The sequence below is a fragment of the Fringilla coelebs genome (genome assembly GCF_963513975.1).
Source record: "Fringilla coelebs genome assembly, chromosome: 5".
In the NCBI taxonomy this organism is placed as follows: domain Eukaryota; kingdom Metazoa; phylum Chordata; class Aves; order Passeriformes; family Fringillidae; genus Fringilla; species Fringilla coelebs.
Genome location: NC_140033.1, coordinates 13,635,964 through 13,653,564, shown reverse-complemented (window position 1 = coordinate 13,653,564; position 17,601 = coordinate 13,635,964). Strand labels below are relative to the sequence as shown.

Genomic DNA, 17,601 nt, shown 5'->3' with positions numbered 1-17,601 from the left:
ACCTTTCAGAGTTTTAGCAATTAAATTTTGTTTGTTTTTACCAAGTGTAATACCAAGCTATAATCCAAAACACTGGGTCTCTCAGTTATTCATGGATCAACCTAAAATTGATTTTTACTTTAGGCCTCTTGTACACAGGAAGTCAGATCATGCTGTACAAGAGTAGTGTTTCAAAATGACTCGTGCTGACAAAGTTTTAGTGTCTGTCTTCTGACAACATGAAGGGGTTTTTTTCCTTTTTTGTTTAAAGTATCTGAAAAAAAACCCACTGAAAGATGAAAGACATCTTTCTCTATGCTCAAATTATATCCTTACATTTTTCCTCCATGATTGTCTATCATATTGATGGAGAAGGCACTAACTGAGCAAAAACTTTTCACTTGATTTGATCAATTTTGAGTAGCATATGTTGGGTGACAATGTAAATGCAGGTGGGATATACTAAGAAATGGGTTTTTGTTTCTACTCTAGATAAGAGATAATCTGCAGTTTCAGGATCACATAAAGATCTTTTTTTGGTAGGAAACTGCAATGTTTGACATGTTTTATGGGCATCATATTTGCTGTAGTGTCATTATAAGGTTTGCTGTGAGCTGAGTGCTTGATCTTGCGTATAAGAGTCAAGGCAAAAATTTGAAAAGAGACTTTCTACTCAGAATGTGGTTTTACCTCATTTTCCCACACACTGTGCTTGTGGCTCTGGAGCTTGTGTTGCCCCTCTATTGCTTTGCTTTTTTTGCTTATGATTAGAAGATGTGGCGTTTCCTGCAAAACAGCTGCTAGTATTCCCTGGTGACCCATCAGAGAGGATCCAGTGGAATTACAGATTTAAAGGCAGACCTAGAGGACTTTGGCAGCTGCAGCAGAGATTTGGGGAAAGGCAGGGCGTTGCATTGTACAGGAGGCAGGAAGGAGGATTAAAAATGGAGTATAAGGGCATAGGAGAGAAGCTCTGGAGATTCAGGGACTGTTAGGTCTCCAACAACATAAGGACTTCACATCTACAAACAATTCAGATTTGGCTGAGAAAGTTGGACTATATCCATGTTTCCATAGGACATGGAGATTCTCCTGGAATGGTTTAAGATCATTTGCAATGCTACTGATGCAGAGTTTGCAATGTGCCTTAAAACTACATGGAGCGCTGGGCTTTCGGACACTTGCCACTGAATAGAAAAAGATATTGATCTGAAATTTTTTCTATAGACAGTGAGGTAATTCAGTGAGAGTGTTAAACTTTCCTCTGACATTAATGCCATTAATACGTTAACTGTTTGACAGAAGTCACATGTTGCTTGTCACTTGCTTGCAGCGGCCATGCTGAGACAGCTGAGAGGTTGCAGAAAGATTAATGTGGTAAAGAGGATTGTAACTTTGATTGTGCTCTTGTGCTCTTGGATTTGACAGCACCTGGTATTTAGAAACAAGACAGAATATGTGTTGTTATTTATGGGGAATGTAAGCATTCATTTGGAAGTATTTAAATTAATCAGAAAAATTATCTTTTAAACTGGAGCCTCTATTCCTAGCATTGCTGAAAAGTGTACAGAATTTAGGTTAGTATCTTATCAGTGATGATAACTGGTTTTCTAGTTGCCTTGCTGCATTTAATCATTTCTAGGGGCAAAAACTTTCATTCTTCTTTATTTTCATCAATGTCCACTGGCTGTATCACTGGTGTATGTGAATAGGGACAGCAATGTCCACAGCTGTGTGAATACAAGTTCACCTGCTTTACTAGATCTAATCTGTCTGCATATGAACTGCAAATGAGCGTAGAAAGTGTTACACAGATAGCTGATTGTCTCCTGAATATGCTAGTATGTGAATATTTAATTTTATCACAACTATTTGATGTGCAAATGTCTTTTATTCACACATTAATTTATTGCATAGGCTGTATAATAGTAGATTGGACATTGTGTGTCATTCCTTTTACATATGTAAAATAGGAACAGACAAATTATTAAAAAATGTTTAAAACAGATTTGACCACAAAAGTCAATTTGACAGAGGAGGCCACCACCACCCTGGTTTAAGCAGCTCATCTGACAGCTGACGACCTTTTTTTGTCATATATTCCCATTATTTCTCTGAAACCTATTACCAGTGTCTAAGAGTGATTGACTACCACATACATTGTAAGGAATGAAGAATCAAGAGGGAACTTGATAGTTCTTGAGAAGGAATGTACACCAATATTTAGTTATAATTTATGCCCTCACCATTGAGATTTGTCTGAGAATTCACACCATTGTCAAATACAGCCTTTTGCAAGAAGCATGCTTGCCCAGCTCAGGACTTTATGCCCCTTTGGAGGGAATTGCTCTTCCAGCTCTCCACTGTGCCATATTTGCAAGGTGTTGTTGCCATCTTTTGCTGCTGACATTGAAGTAACATTAACTTTTGTGAGGAAATGCACAGATTTTACCCATCCAAGCAGTGTCTCAGAACACCTCTAGTTGTGTGGCACTGGCTATTCACATTCTTTCTCCTGTAGGACTTTACAGAGGTGACAGTTTCCATTTCCATTCTAAGAAATTTGAAGAAAATCTGGGTAACGCTGATCATACTCAAATGTGTATTGGAGTCTGTCTAAAAGGTGGAAGACTTTCTGTAGCCATGTTTTGGGGGAAAAGGGGAGTTTGAGAGATTAAAAGGAAATGCTAATTATAGCAGTCAGTTCCGATCACAAAAATGATCACCAATCAGTATCTTGAACATTTGTCTTTCCAGAAGATGAATTTTAATAAAAATAATATATTTCATTTCCAAACATATCACAGGGCTCATATTGATGACACAGTTTGCTAGAAAGCAAAGAAAAGAAAACCAGTAGCTGTGTTGAAAATTGGAGTAATTAATCCTAAGTTTATATAGTATGTGTGTGGAAAACGTTTTCTCCCAAGTTTTACTTTATATACAGCTTGATTTTGTTGGTAGCATAGCATTGCCTTTTCATCAGTCCTCCATTAATTAATGGGAAAGTTGCAAATTTTGATTAGCCTACTTAAATTGATTAAATAGATGCTGAGAAGATTGTTAAATCTTGAAACATTAACTATTATTTAATAAAAGAAATAGTTTGTGAATGGAAGTGTTTCAGAATCAGATGTGTAGTTTACACAAGTGTTACCACAAATATGTGGTGAAATGAATGTAAATCCACTGCATCCTGCAAAGGAGTTTTAAAGGAAAAGGCTGCACACTGAAGTGTGTGGTAGGGTGAAAACTGGCAGATGATAGGGGACATTTTGGGAGTAAGGATAGATACTTTTGTGTTTGGGAAAAAAATTAAGACTGTTTTGCTCTTCAATTGCTGGAGAATCTGGAGGAAATTCCAGCATTTGTAATTAAAGCTTTGAATGTGAAGATATGGAAATGCTTGATCTGAAATTAAAAATGTCTTTATTCAATCATTTGAGATCTAACAGAAATATTTTGGAATTTTTTTTAAGCATTTCTCTTTGTTCTTGAGGTGTTTGCGTATTGCAAGTTAATCATGGATGAATCCTTCTGCTACTGGCAAGTTTTTACTTGTGAGGATGCCAGACAAATTGTCATGTTTTGATTCTCTGTGGGAAAATTTTTCTTAGGTGTCCTTGAAATATCAAACTAGCAAGTGCAGGGTTCATGATGCAAACACAAAACCTTCCCGTGTAGTAGCAGGTCACTGGTGCTTTCTTAACCTGCTCTTGGTTGACTGTGTGATGGTGGTCAAGCTCAAAGAGTAGCACCCACTTGGATTCTTCAAGTTAAGTGCTGAAGGCTTTAGACAAAGAAAAATTGCTGCATGTTGAATGAGAAACTCCAGCTTGTCTGAAGTACTCAGCCTATGCTTACATTCTGCTTGCTACATTTGATTACTGTGTTGGTTGTGGGGGTACCTTTCTGATCCCTTCTGTGATCAGGCTCTTGGTGTTTGGGCACCAGCAGGCTGCAGTCAGTGCCAACGAGCCAGGCCCTGCTGACCGGAAAATTCCTCTTCCCCCAGCCCGTCCGTGCCACCCGCTGCTGCCTTTGGCTAGGGAGCACCGGGGCTGGGGAAAGGGTGCTTCACAAATGGGGCCAACAGGACTGTTCAAGGTTTACAGCACCCCTGAAAAATCTTAGCGCACAGATCAGCTCCTGTCTCTTGTAGGATTTTGTAGCTGTGCTGAAGTTCACAGCACAAGCCTGTTGTTTGCTGCACACTGATGCGGCCGGCTGGCCAAGCACTGGCACTTCTACCCTGGAGAAAGATATCATTAGTAAAGAATGGCCAAAACAGTCTTTTTACTTAACAATAGGAGGGATAGGACATTTATATTTTAAAAGATACTAATAATGATCCAATCAAAACAATTTCACTGAAGTCTGATTGTCTTGTGCAGGATCAGTCAGGCCTTGCTTTTTTGCAGTGCTTGAGAGGCCTCTGGTGTGAGCATGAGCAGTGCTGACCTCCACATGCCACATTTGTTACTGAGACATAAACTTCCTGGGTTTTTTGCACATGTCATTTTCTCTGTTTGGAAACACCCCCAAACTTTTGAATGGTCCTTGGAGATAACCAAGTGAACCAGGCAGAGCCTGCCTCTCTGTGGCAGGGCTGGGGGCAGTAGACCTTTTGCTACTTTCCAGTCTTCCTGTTGTTTTCCTACAATTTCTCATTAAAATTGAAACAAGATAGTCATAAAGTAAACTGCCCAACAACCAGGTCAGATGAATCCATCATAAGCCATTTTAAGAGCAATTGCATATCTGTCACAGAGCATTTTACTGAGTCATGTTAGCTGTTACATACTCTCTTTTCTTCTTGGCATGAAAGACTTGGGACACCAAATACAAATTTTCTGATAGATTATTGCCATTTATTTTACTATTTTTTACCTTTTTTTCAGAGCACTTTATGAAGCTGATTTTGTCTAATTATCATTTGGCTTGATAACATTCACAATAGTAATGAACTGGTATTCTTTGGAGTGAAGAAAATCATTGTATCTGGCATAGAGAAGAACAATTTCCTCTTTCCCAACTTGTATTTTTAATTTTAGCCCATGACATACTGTAAAATTCATTCCTTTTCTGTTACAGAACGAAGACACAGTTCAATGTGTAAACCTTCCCCTTCTCCAGCTTCTCCAGCCTGTAATTCCAGGACATCCCTAGTACAGATGAAACCGAAATCCTGTATCAGCGGCCATAACCCTGTCAGCAGCAACTCAAAGCCATTCAAAACGCCCAAAGACAATCTACTTACCTCCAGTAGCAAACAGCACACAGTCTTTCCTTCAAAAGTGTCACGGGATAAACCATGGTAAGTACCAAAATAATAGTTACCAAAGATGTTGGTGTTCACAACATCTCTCTATATATATGCAATCATTAAAAAAATCCAAATTCTCATTTTACCTAAGTTTACAATTTAAGCCTCTGTATTTCTAAGGGAGGAAACTGGGATATTTTTTAATGAAGAAAAAAAAATTATATATAGGAAGTGCAAGAAGGACTGAATTACTTTTTCAGTGTTCTATCAGATGTGTTTTTTGAAGATGCCTGTAGCAAGTGAGGTTTTGACACAGTTTGCTATCTTTAAAGTCCATCTTCCATTACACTATCAGCCCTTAGAACTGATGCTTTTAAACAGGATATTTTTTGCCGAGTTCTTAATATTGGCTTAACTGATGTTTGTGAAAACTTACTGGTTATAGTCAATTATCTTCAATAGCAGCTGCTTTTGGAGTTCATTCTGTGTTTTGATAATGTTTGATGCCTTATAAGATAACAAGAAAATTCTGGCTGCAAAAATCACTATTTTGGGGTGTCTTACATCATGTACTGTGATATATGTACACATACAGACTTTGAGACTGCTGTGCCCATCCTCCCGTGACTGTGACGATAGCCGCAGAGCTGCAAAAATATAAATGGCAGCAGAACTGGGTCAATATTTTATCCCTTAAAAAACTGTTTTGTCTTCATTATCTACAGGAAAGATGCTCTGTGATTAGGCCATTAGGTTGGTGACTTGAGATCTGGGTTCAGTTTCTGGTTCTGTTATGCCTTGGTCTCTTCAGCTTCAGTTCTCTGTCTGTAAATTTGAGATAGTGAGACTTCCTTTTTCTTAAGATTTATCTACTTACTTTATAGATCCTTCCCTTTTATATGTAATACCTATCACAAGAAGGTCATGATTTTAAGTAGGGCTTCTGGACACAACTTCCTTGAAACAGTAAATCATTTAATGCAAACCATTCACTCATGAGACAAAGAATAAGCTCAGATTATTTTAAAGGCATAGCTCATGTTTCTCCCTGAAATGTGCACAAGTTGGCATGATTTCAAAGACAGCAGCTTCTGCCTAGCTGTAGAATTTACCTTGCCCTGGAAAAATACATTCTTCCTATAAATCTGGACCTACCATCTTTTCAAGCATAATGAGTATTGTGAGCAATTATGGTATAAAATTCTGAAAATGGGAAATCTGATGGTCAGACTTTACACTCACACATTAACTAGAATAGCAGAATAGCCTCTGTCTCAGCTACGTCTAAGTACCTGATTTACTACTTGAAATGAAATATTATTGACTGAATGGTGACTTTTTCTTCTGAATTTGGAGGGGAATTTTATACAAGAGAGGATTCTTTTATAAGTATAATTAAAAGAAATTCAGAAAGGACTTCAGAGTCTTAACCCTATTGACTATAAACCTATTTTTCATTGTGTTACAGACAGCAACTTACATATCCACATTTCAGCAGACTCACTGAATTTATAAACAATATCTTCCGTTCTGGCAACAGATGTCGTTCTGGCAGTCAGTAAAAGCTGGAAGGGAACAAAATAACTGAGCATTTCCACCAATCCCTTTTCCCTTTATTGGTAACATCCTAAATATTTACTGATGATTATTAACAAGGTAGATTTAACCATTTTAAAGTGTTGTACTGCTCTGTTGATTGTTTGGCAATGAATATGACAGTAGTTGTACCAAGAACTACTAATTCTTGCAGCCGTGCTGGGAGATCATACTGCAGTTTTGTTTTGTTTTGGGGAAGAATGAGCCATATAGTAGTTAAAGATACGGTAATTACCACATAGCAAATCACAAACAGTCTGAAGTGAAGATCAATAAAATTCTTTTGCAAAATATAATGTTAAGTGCCTTAGATTACATGACTTGTTAAAGAATAAAATCTGTCTGCTAATCATCACAGGTTATAGAGAGCTGACAGCTGAGAGCTGACAAGTGTTTGTTCCTATTCCATTAGAGGATTATCATATTTATTTAGAATACTAGAAAATATTCAGCAAATCTGACTTAAGGTGAAATTATTAATAAAATTTATTGGTTTTTAAGATTCTGTCTTCCATTCAGCTGCTGCACAAGCCGTAGAATTTTCTTGTCTTAGCTTTTAGAAAGATATACTCAACTGACACAGAAACATTTGCCTCAAAAATGCAAATAGGATTCATGGTGCATCCAAGTGTGTTGTGGTTTGTCATCCTCAGAAGCTTCCAGGTCTTCAATGCTTTTGTCTGTTACATTGTATTCTCATACCAAACATTTATTTGACCTAAGTTCTTCCAGACAGTTGTCAAATCAGCTTATTTCAGAAATTATATCACTTTAGTGATTGCTTTTCAGACCTGGAACAACCTTTGTTGGGCTTGCCTGATTGTTTTGTACAGCATCCCCTTTAAATTTTAGTTGTTACAATTAGAATTTTGGGAATGGCCTCTGCAACAGTATAGCCCAGTAGATCTGTTGCTGTGCCTGCCTTCATGTAGGTCCACCTTCTCTTGTTAAATTTGTAATAGTTTTTGTTGAGGCATCATCTTACCCATTGACCAAGTAGCTCTTTCTCTTGTTCATGTCCTGTGTTGTTCTGAGATGTGCTCCAGAAGTTCTGGTTGCTCCATGGCTAACGCTTTAAAAAGTCATGATTGGAATGATCAGATAAAAGAGATCTGGAACTGTTTAATTTTTTAGCTGCTGTTTTAATATCTCCCTTCTTGTAGTTGGAATATAAAGTATTATTGTGAATACATCATCCAGAAATATCTGTCAGTTCTGATTTTTTCCCCCCTGTATCTCTACCATCGTTGCTATTAATACAGCAGTGCTTAGGGATGGAGCAGAGCTGGAGCACCACTGCACTGTGCACAAGATAAATGCAAGCCATCATTTTCTGCAGCTTGCAGTCAGGGTGGTAAGAGGTATAGCAGAATGGTAGAAACTGGGGAGAAAAGGGCAAGGAATTGGTAGAAATAACAATAATAATGAACAAGTGATCATAATTAGTAAGCATAGCTCAGATGCTTACCCTTTATAAAAGGAATTCCTGCAGCCAGGAGCTCTCTTCCTCATTGCTGACCTGGCCAAATGAAGGGAGCTCTCTTCCTCATTGCTGACCTTCCCAAAGGATGCTGCTTCACTTGCTGTGCCCCAGCACAGCTTCTGGGTGCTGGTGGTGGATTTAGATGCTGTGATGCTACAGAGTGTTCCGTTCCACCTATCCATGATCCTAGGGCAGCATTGAATTGGGGTAGAGTGTTGAAGTAACCTAGTGCTGAGAAACCAGTGGAAGCAGATTTCCTTGGCCTCCCACCACAAAGTTTAGCCTGCCAGAAGTTCTGAAAATGAAAAAAATGAGATGGAAATGATGTGATTTTCATCAACACAGAGAAAAACAGCTCTTTCTGTAAACAGAAAAAGGATCCCAAAGGTATACCCCTGGGCAATCCTTTAAAATTTATAATGTCACTTTTCAAAGTATTTTTTAATCATCTCTTGGGCTTTATTTCTATAATGAGATATCATTGTTCATACTAAGGCTTAGAAAGTGAAGATAGTTATGATTTAAGGATATTCCTATTGTAGCACGGAAGCAAAACTCAGCCGGGTTAACTTGGACCATATAATCTAACATTAAATCACAAACATTTTGTACATTGTAGAGGCAATTCCAGCAATGTAGAATAGAGCAATGTTTTATGTTTTTAAATATTTATGAGTTTCTTTTCTCACAAATTTGAAGAGTTGGATGAGTGGCTGAGCTTTTAGAATTAATATAGTTACAAATGACCAAAACATAAGCCCAGCAAAATTACATAATGAGAAGGAGAAATAATTTTTAAAAGCCAAGAGAAAGGAAAACAGAAGTAAGAGGAGCTACAGGTATGAAAAGTATTGTGACATACTACAGTTATTTTTCTTGCATGCTGGAAGGGACCTACAATGGTCATCTAGTCCAACTGCCCAACAAAGCATGAGAAAACAGAAGGAAATGTTACCTTATTTGAAAAGAGCTTCTAAAGCCTGTCATGACTACGCACTTTTTGTAGTCCTCATTTTTGAACCTTTACTGGTTCCTTTCTAATTCATCAACACTGGTATTTTCCCACTGGTCAGCAACACTAGAAGCCATATTCCAGTATCAGTTTAACCAGAGACATGTGAAAACTGCTTCTTACTTGCCATATCCCATTGTTGATATAAGCACAACAGTACAATAAAGCCCCATATTGCTTATTCATTGTGACCACTAAATATTTGTGTAACTGTTTTCCAGTGTGTTGTTTCCCTGTATTGCACTGCAGACTGAACAGCTTGTTATTTTATGTGTAACTTTACATTCATTTGTATTAAAATGTCTCTGAGTGAATGAACTTTACCAGACACTCCATACTGCTTTTTATAACTTCGTCTCTTTATTATTTAGTTCCTGTCAATCCTGATTCCATCAGCCACATTATCACCAGCAATCTTATCTTTATTTCTCAAGTCCATTGAAGATTTTGTTCATGTTAGACTTGGTAATGATGGCTAAAAATGCCCCAGCAACACACCCCTAATGAATCATAAATCTTGGAAAAACTAGATTTGAATTTCATATTGTTTAACATTTGCTTTTAAATCATCCTTATTTGTGTTTTATAATGCCTTTCAAAAACTGGAACATTTTCATGGTTGTCTTTGTCAGCTTAACTGGTAACTTCATCAAAAAGTGAAACCATATTTGTTTGCCAGAATCTGATCCTCAGCAAAACCATGTCAGCTTATTGTTTATCAGTTTATTTTTATTAGCTTTTCGAATATTTTTTCCAAGACACTTTGGTTTGGGTTTTCAGCACGGATAAAAGAGCAGTGCTCAGCTAGCTTCTCTAAGATTCCAAGATTCAATTAAAAATTAATATGCTGAGACCCAATATTGCTCAAACTCTTTTGGAACCCATTGTCACATTATGCAGATTCCCTTATGTAAAAAGAAAAAAATCAATCATTATTTTTCAGAGGGCACTTTGCACTTACTGAAGGAATCAGAAAGCATTTTTATCTGACTGGAGAGAGTTATCCTATTTCCTTCTTAGTGCAGAAGAAATAATGAATATTTCTGATGTGTTTGCTTTGGTAGTAATTTTTATTGCCTATTAGGTAGATACTGCTATTCTTACTAGAGTTTCTTTTGTCAAAAAAAGTCTTTACTGAATAGATTTTTTTTCCTCACTTTTTATGTTTGTTGCATGTTGCTTTTCTAATTGTCCCTTTCAACAGCTGTCTTTAAAAAAATCTAACAAGCTTATTGTTAAAAACTCCTTTTAAAATACAGTAAATAAGACTAAAAACCTGGGTTTTCTTTTTCTAACAAACTTTTGAAATAAATCCTCAATTTTTTACTCAAAAAACTCTGGGAAGAAAATTCTTTCTAACTACCAAATAAAAATATGAACATTTGTGATTTATTTACTTTGTAAGACCTTAGTAGTTTACTCCAGTCACTGGTCCTGTGGACCTTCCAATTAGCTATTTGGTAATAAATTACTCTTTGTTTGTTATGCTGAGGCTAACATACTGTTCAATGCAGTAAAAGAGAGAGAGAAGTTATAATCTGTAGCTTCTGAAATCATAAATAATTCCTATAGAGTACCAGAAATCCTATAGAATGTGTATACCCACAGGTACTGGCGTGGTGCCTGAAGAGGCTAGGCAGAGTTAAAGGAATAAAGTAGGGATTTATTGAAAGGCCTTCAGGGGATCCACCTTGGGCAGTGCAAGAGCCTGGCCCTGGCTCTGCCCAAGATGGACTCGTGATGGACAGCTGGTCACAGTTTTCACACTTAGAGCTTTTGGTCCAGTTACATGTTGGGGTTAATTGTCCAATTACAGCTTCAGGTTATGAAGTCCCATCCTCCCAGATTGCTCTCCTCACTTTGCTGTTGTTTATACTTTCTGGGCCTGAAGCTGCAACGGTGTCCTTGGTTCTCAGGCTGGAAAAGGATTGTTTTGTCTGACTGAACTGTGAGGAGAACTTGCTATTGCTTAATATGAAGTTCAGAGTCACACATTAAGGCAGTACAGAATCTAAAAAATATGAAAGCTAAAACTAAGGCGCATCAGGAGTATTTTTATTTTTTCTCCTACACTACAATGAAATGTATAATGAAGGTTGACTTGTTGATCTGTAACAAAATGAAGGCAAAATATTCCCTCCCCTGGGCATTTTTCATTATCACAGTGATCCAGCCATATGTGCCCTAGGATCTGAGATTCTGAACACTGCAAAACAGAGAAACCCTGTCCATTTTTATTAACAATATTTCACTACTAAACCAGATCATGCGCTTGATTTTTTCACTGAATATCAGTATTTTGAATTAAGATAGTTCTTAGACACTGGGCATGAAGATTTGCTCATATGTTTTTATATAGTGTATGTGTAGTAGAACTACTTAATGTAAAATTCTCCTATTTTCAGAAAATGTAATTGCCATCTGTTTTAAAGACAAAAACAAAATAATTCTTATGCTGAGGTGTTACAATTTTTGCTTGCCATTTAATAAATTCAGAGCAGTTTAAAAAAGGAGAGGATCAAATCCTCCCTTTCATAGCTACGTGTTTGCATTCATTTCTGATTTTGTGAATAAGGTACATTTTTACTCAATTACTAGCCAGTGCTCTACACATTACTGCAGTTCCCACTGTATTCTGACTAACGGCTATGGTTATAGTACCACAGGAGACAGGAGTTTTATATAATTTAATTTCAGCTCCAGAAGATGTCTTGGTGTCTAAATCTTCTCATAGTTCTGTATACTTATTGTTTATATCAATGCTTGTACATTTTCCTATGTTAAAAATACCCTTAGAGTGAGGTTTATCATCTTCAGCAGCTACAGAGAAACAGAGGTTTGTAGAAGCCCAGGAAAGTCAAGAGTTGAATTATTTTGAACCCTGCTTTGATGTTTCCAAAGTGTGTCCCATGGAGAATGCCATCTCAAAGTCATCTTTTCCTGATTGTGAAAGCTCCACACCTGTAAACATTCCTTCTGTAGAAAGGTGCAGCAAAGGTGCCATTTTTCAGACACAAAAGACTGAAATTTTGTGAGTTGTGAATGGGGGGATTTCCTTAACCATACATGCATTATGTTATATTTTTCATTTGGGTTTGTTTCAGTAGGGAGGGGTGTATAATTTATATATTAACTGGTAGTCACAAGATTTCCAGTTTGGGAGTTGTTGAGTAGATAAAAAGCTATCACTGGATATTTCCTCATGGAGATAGAAATGTTAAAATACTGTTGCAATGAAAATAATTTGTCTCAATCTGTTTTGCTGCCAAATTGAGAAGGTAGCATTTATTAGTGTCACAAATATGCAATGGTGGTAGTTAAGTTAGAGTAAGCTAGTTACTGCAAACTTTACTCTGAAAAGGGCCAACTAAGTTAGTAACTGTATTGAGAATTTTTATTTTTAAGTCCCTAAGATTTTATTAAAATACATTGTAGTAATGCTCAAGTCATCAAGGATTTTAATACTTTTAAAGGGACAGCTGTTAAGATTTCTATGCTTAAAATCTCTTTTCTCCTTGTTTCCAGAACTTGTATGTCATTTAGACACATCTGAGCAAATGAATTATTTTTGTATTTGTTTAAAAATATTAATATTATTAGCAAACTGCTTCGTTATCATGGTGAGTTTAGTACAGCATACACATATCTGGTATGTGCTTGTGTTAAAGGCATGAGACCGTATTTGTAAGGAGTATGTTTTGCTTGGTACCAAATACTGATTTTGCTTATGAATAGTAGGGGATTGGATCTTAAAAAAAATACAAAAGTTCATTTTCATAATTCTCTTCATTGCCAGGCTTTACAGATGTCTGGCTTTGTAAATGCTTGATTGAACAAAAACAGTCAATACTGGTACCAAGTATTACATTTTAGTCTGGTCTTAAGATGCTGTGTCACTTGCATTGAAATTTTTGTATCTGTGGAAAGGGATTAAGTAACTGTAAATATTTGGTGGAGAAAATACCACATGAATATTTTCCTTTGATCTTGCAGTGTTCCTGTTCCAGTAGTCAGTCTAGAGAAAATTCCTAACCTAGTGAAGGCAGATGGTGCCAATGTTAAAATGAATTCTGCAACCACTACCACCATCACTTCCTCCTCAACTTCTTCATCCACCATACCTGCTCCAACTTTGGTTAAATCTGGTGTAACGTCTAAGTCAGTGCCACCATCACCAGAAAAGATTCTGAACGGCAAAGGAATTGTAGCTCCATCAATAGACAAGAAACACCAAAATGGCACTAAAAGCAGTAACAAGCCTTACAAAAGACTTTCAGGTATGTGATGTTGTCATTCACCTTTTGTGGCAGTCTGTTTTTCTTTGTTCATGCTTCTATAGCTCATAATGCAGCTAATAAAATGCTGGGTTTGGTTTGATTTTTTTGCTGTAAGATGCTGGGTTGCATGTATGAAAATGAAGGCTTTCACACTCTTAGCATGTGTAAAGTATTTTTAAAGTACACATTCTGTTTAGCTTGAAATTACTGGTCAACAGGCCAAATAAATTTTTAAGGAAGTAAACTCATTAAAAGAGAAAGGCAGAAAACTTCTTTAAGCCACTATGGGATTTGAGTCTGTTTACAACAAAGGAAAATGTGCCTTGGTTGGGTGACTTTAGTTCAGTCATGATCAAGTTGAACAGGTTTAAGGCATTGGTTTATCCTCCAAAGTCATGATTTTTTAAAAAACTCTTTTTTTTTTTAGTTTTAGATATAAAAAATTCTTAAGGAGATACAGGAAATGCTGGTGAATTGTTAAAAGCCATAATTTCCTTTCACCCCTCTCCCCCTGCAATTCCCCTATGAGTTGCAATGTTTCTAGCATGAGGATCTTTATTTTACTCAGGAAGACAGGAGAGTGGAGTTGAGAAAATGACATTAAATGGGAAATGCCCTGGATGGCCTTAGGCAGGGTAGTTTTGAGGATGTGGGTCCCTGTTCGAACCTGCCACCGAAGCACAGAACACCACATTGTGGGAGGGCAGAGGCTCTGCTCTGTTAGAAACATTGTTGTCCGCTGGGAGGAAGAATTATTTTTGGTAGAGTTCCCTAGAGGTGACCCATGTCAGCTGCTTGGGCAGCGAGGAGAGAATTCACCCCTGAAAGCAGAAAACAGATTTTTACTCTGAATGAAGGGAAAAAGTGTTTTGAGGGTTTTTATTTTTTGTTTTTTTAAAGCAAAAGTAACTGACTCAAATTTACAGCTGAAGAAGCTGTGCAGGGTCTATTCATCAGCTGGCAGTACTTTGTGACTCGGGCAGGAACTTCTTGTGTGTACTGAAAGGCTAATTTTGCTAATGGCAGCATGATCCGCATTAGATCGTCACTTTGGCACAAAGTTAGTTCACGTGATTTCTAAATGTGCACTAGTTATGAACCGGTATAAGTTGTACAAGAGAAATGCTTTCATTTCCAGTTCATGTGTGTCCTATTTTTTTGCCTGAATATCAGGTTTATTTTTTTCATTTTCTCAGATTTGGCAGTTAGTCTATGGTACTGCTGCCTTGGCTGGATTTCAGACCAGTGTGAGGTGTTTGCTAGGGCTGTGTGGGGCATGGAACAATGCCATTGCCTGAAAGGATTCAGTACACTGATTGCTTTCTTAACTAGTTAAAGGTGGCATATAAGAAGACACAACCATTGTTCATTTATAGCTTTTCACAACATGAAAAAATGTTACAAGAGAGTAGCTTAAGATTATGCTTTAAGCCTTACATTTCACTTTTTAAGATCCAATATATTATTCTAATAAAAACTCTATATTTTACGGTTAATTTAGAATATTGCTTCCTTTTAACCTATTATTTCCCATAATGGGTTAGATGCTAAATTTAACTAATTAATCAATTCAAAATTCCTTCTTGAGCAATTTAAAAAATTTTCCTCACGTCACCACTTACCGCTGCAGGGCTGCAGATGATACTTGTACATTTTGTGCAAGTGCTTGCAGAAATGTGTTCATAAAGGAGAATCAGTTCTGTAGGGCCTTCCTGCAGCTTTACTGTGGAGGCTTTACTGTGGAGGTGGCTCTGGCACTGTTCTTTCTCTAAGCTCTGATTTGCAGTGTCTTCTGGGCTAGGGAACACGGTGGAAATTTCTGCACAAGACTGACTGAGCACCTGGATAGGCATGTGTTTACTTTTTTATGGTTAACAAATACACAGAACTGAGACTTTTTTTTACAGCTTCTCTGTCATGATCAGATTTGTGATCTGTTCGGTCTTACTTCTATTGCCTTGAGTATTGATGCAGCAATGCAATAATTTAGGGATTATTCAAATCGTAGAACTCCTGAGAGCACTGGAGATGAATTGCCTGTAGATTGTGTGTCACTATGATGTATTTCTCTCCATTATTATACAGGACTGTGCAAAGGCTGATAAAAAGATCTTGGAAGGTCAATGAGATGATTATTTGGGTTATCCCATAATTTCATTCATTTCACATGTAAAGGATGAAACTGCAGGCCAAGGGATTTAGGTTTCCCTTAGTCCACTGCCCTAGAGCTGTACAGACATTAATTTTTGAAGGTCCCTAATAAGTTTGGCCAGTTTGCATCTGTTTCCTTCCCTTTTTAGCAACTTCTACTGTCTCTCACACCATTTCCCTGACTGTGATAGAAGTTGGTTTTTTTCTTTGCTGAGAGCTGGTGGTTGTTTGTGTGATGAATGAACCTGCCCTCTTTTCAGGAGCACTGTCCTTGTTGAGAGAGAGGAAACAGCTTGTGGAACCACAAAAGACAGTCTGTAGCTGCCCAGCATAAGTGGATCAGTGTTTCCTAGTAGCAACTGCAAAAAAAAATTTTTTTTTCCTAAATCTTCCTTAGTTCTTGTTCTCTTTGGGGTGATGTTAAAGAATGCAGATCCCCAGCGTATGCCAAGAAAAACTGTTCTGTTGCAAACAGAAGTTTCTGACAGTTCAGTCTTGGCCATTGCTCTTTTTTTTGGTGAGGTTATAACAAATATTCTTTACTTTGTCCACTGAATGTGAAGAAGTGGAAGCCATTCCAGAAAAACAGCTTTCTCAAGCTATGCCTGTGCTTGGGCTCCGGGCCTTGCCACACTCCACATTTCCTAACACAGTAGGCAGAAGCTGCATTTTGTTATTGATAAGAAGGTGGTAAGTTTCATGCAGTGTGTTGCCCAAACCAGGCATGCCTGTAGCTGGCAATTAGATGCTCATTATTTCTCTGGTGCAGCCATAAATGCTTCAGCCAGGAGAAGTAGTTTCCTGTTTGTTCAGTATTTTCTGTTTCTCAGGGAAACAATATTATTTTGTTGTTCAGTCAATGGCAGAGACTTCCACTCTTTCCTCTTATAACTCCTTATCTTGATTTTATCTGTATATGTTTTTCTTATACCTGGCTTTGCTATAATCAGTCCTACAAGTCTTAGTCAGTTAGGCCACTTACTGACAAGTACCAATTGCCACATTTTTTAAGTGTTCCCCTGTTGGTCCAAAACAGTCCTTGCTTGGTAACTTTCAGAACACATTCCATAGCCTTATCATTGCCTTCAGGACTTTTCATTTGAAGGCATATTTATTAGTCCATATTGTCTCCTTAGTTTGTTTTTTTCAATTTGCATTGAAGGTTTTAGGTGGGTCATTCAGGATACTGTAATAGGAACATCTTACACTCAAACCCCAGGAGCAGCTAACTCCTTTAGTTCATGAACATGTGTTTTCATCTATTCAGTAGAAAAAAATAGTTATTATGTTGAGTCACACACTGCTACTTTTGTGTTTCTGTTGTGTTGTAAATGCCAAAGGAACTACAACTGCCTATAACATAGTTCAGTTCCTTTCTAGATTTCATAAATAAAAAACTATGCCAGCTGGTTTTTCCAAGCGCCCTATTTTGTATGGCTCTGCTAATAGGTTAATAATATAACCATTTAATGTTTGCATAAGCATTTTTAAGTCTAGATAGCAGAATACATAAAACTGCTAGAAATTGTGATATCTGGAGGCTAGTTGCTGTCCAACATAAGCTACTTCTCCTTACTTTTCTTATTCCAGCTGTTCTCCTTGCTGTGATGCTGTCATAGCATTGTAACACAGCTGTGAATCACTGTCTTCCTCTTAGCTCCCATTTGTTTGCTTAAAAGAATTTTTAAATCCTCTGATTAAATGTTGTATTTGAGTACAGGATGTTTATTGTGTCTGAATGTAACACCACTGTATAGTTAAAATAGAATTTGGCAAATAGTTTATATTCCCCTACCAAACAAAAGTAAACCTGTCTGCCAGTCTGCCAATTACACCA

The 17,601-nt window shown here is 37.2% G+C and overlaps 1 protein-coding gene across 6 annotated transcripts in view; it reads left to right on the top strand.

Moving 5' to 3' along the window:
- The window catches only part of ATXN7L1 (ataxin 7 like 1), a 110,713-nt gene that overhangs the window by 72,867 nt on the left and 20,245 nt on the right, over positions 1–17,601 (top strand). For all 6 annotated transcript variants that reach the window (XM_084206820.1, XM_084206821.1, XM_084206822.1 and 3 more), the window contains 2 exons: positions 5,074–5,296; positions 13,330–13,613. In XM_084206820.1, the coding sequence (XP_084062946.1) occupies positions 5,074–5,296; positions 13,330–13,613 (507 nt within the window). The remainder of the gene's footprint in view (positions 1–5,073; positions 5,297–13,329; positions 13,614–17,601) is intronic.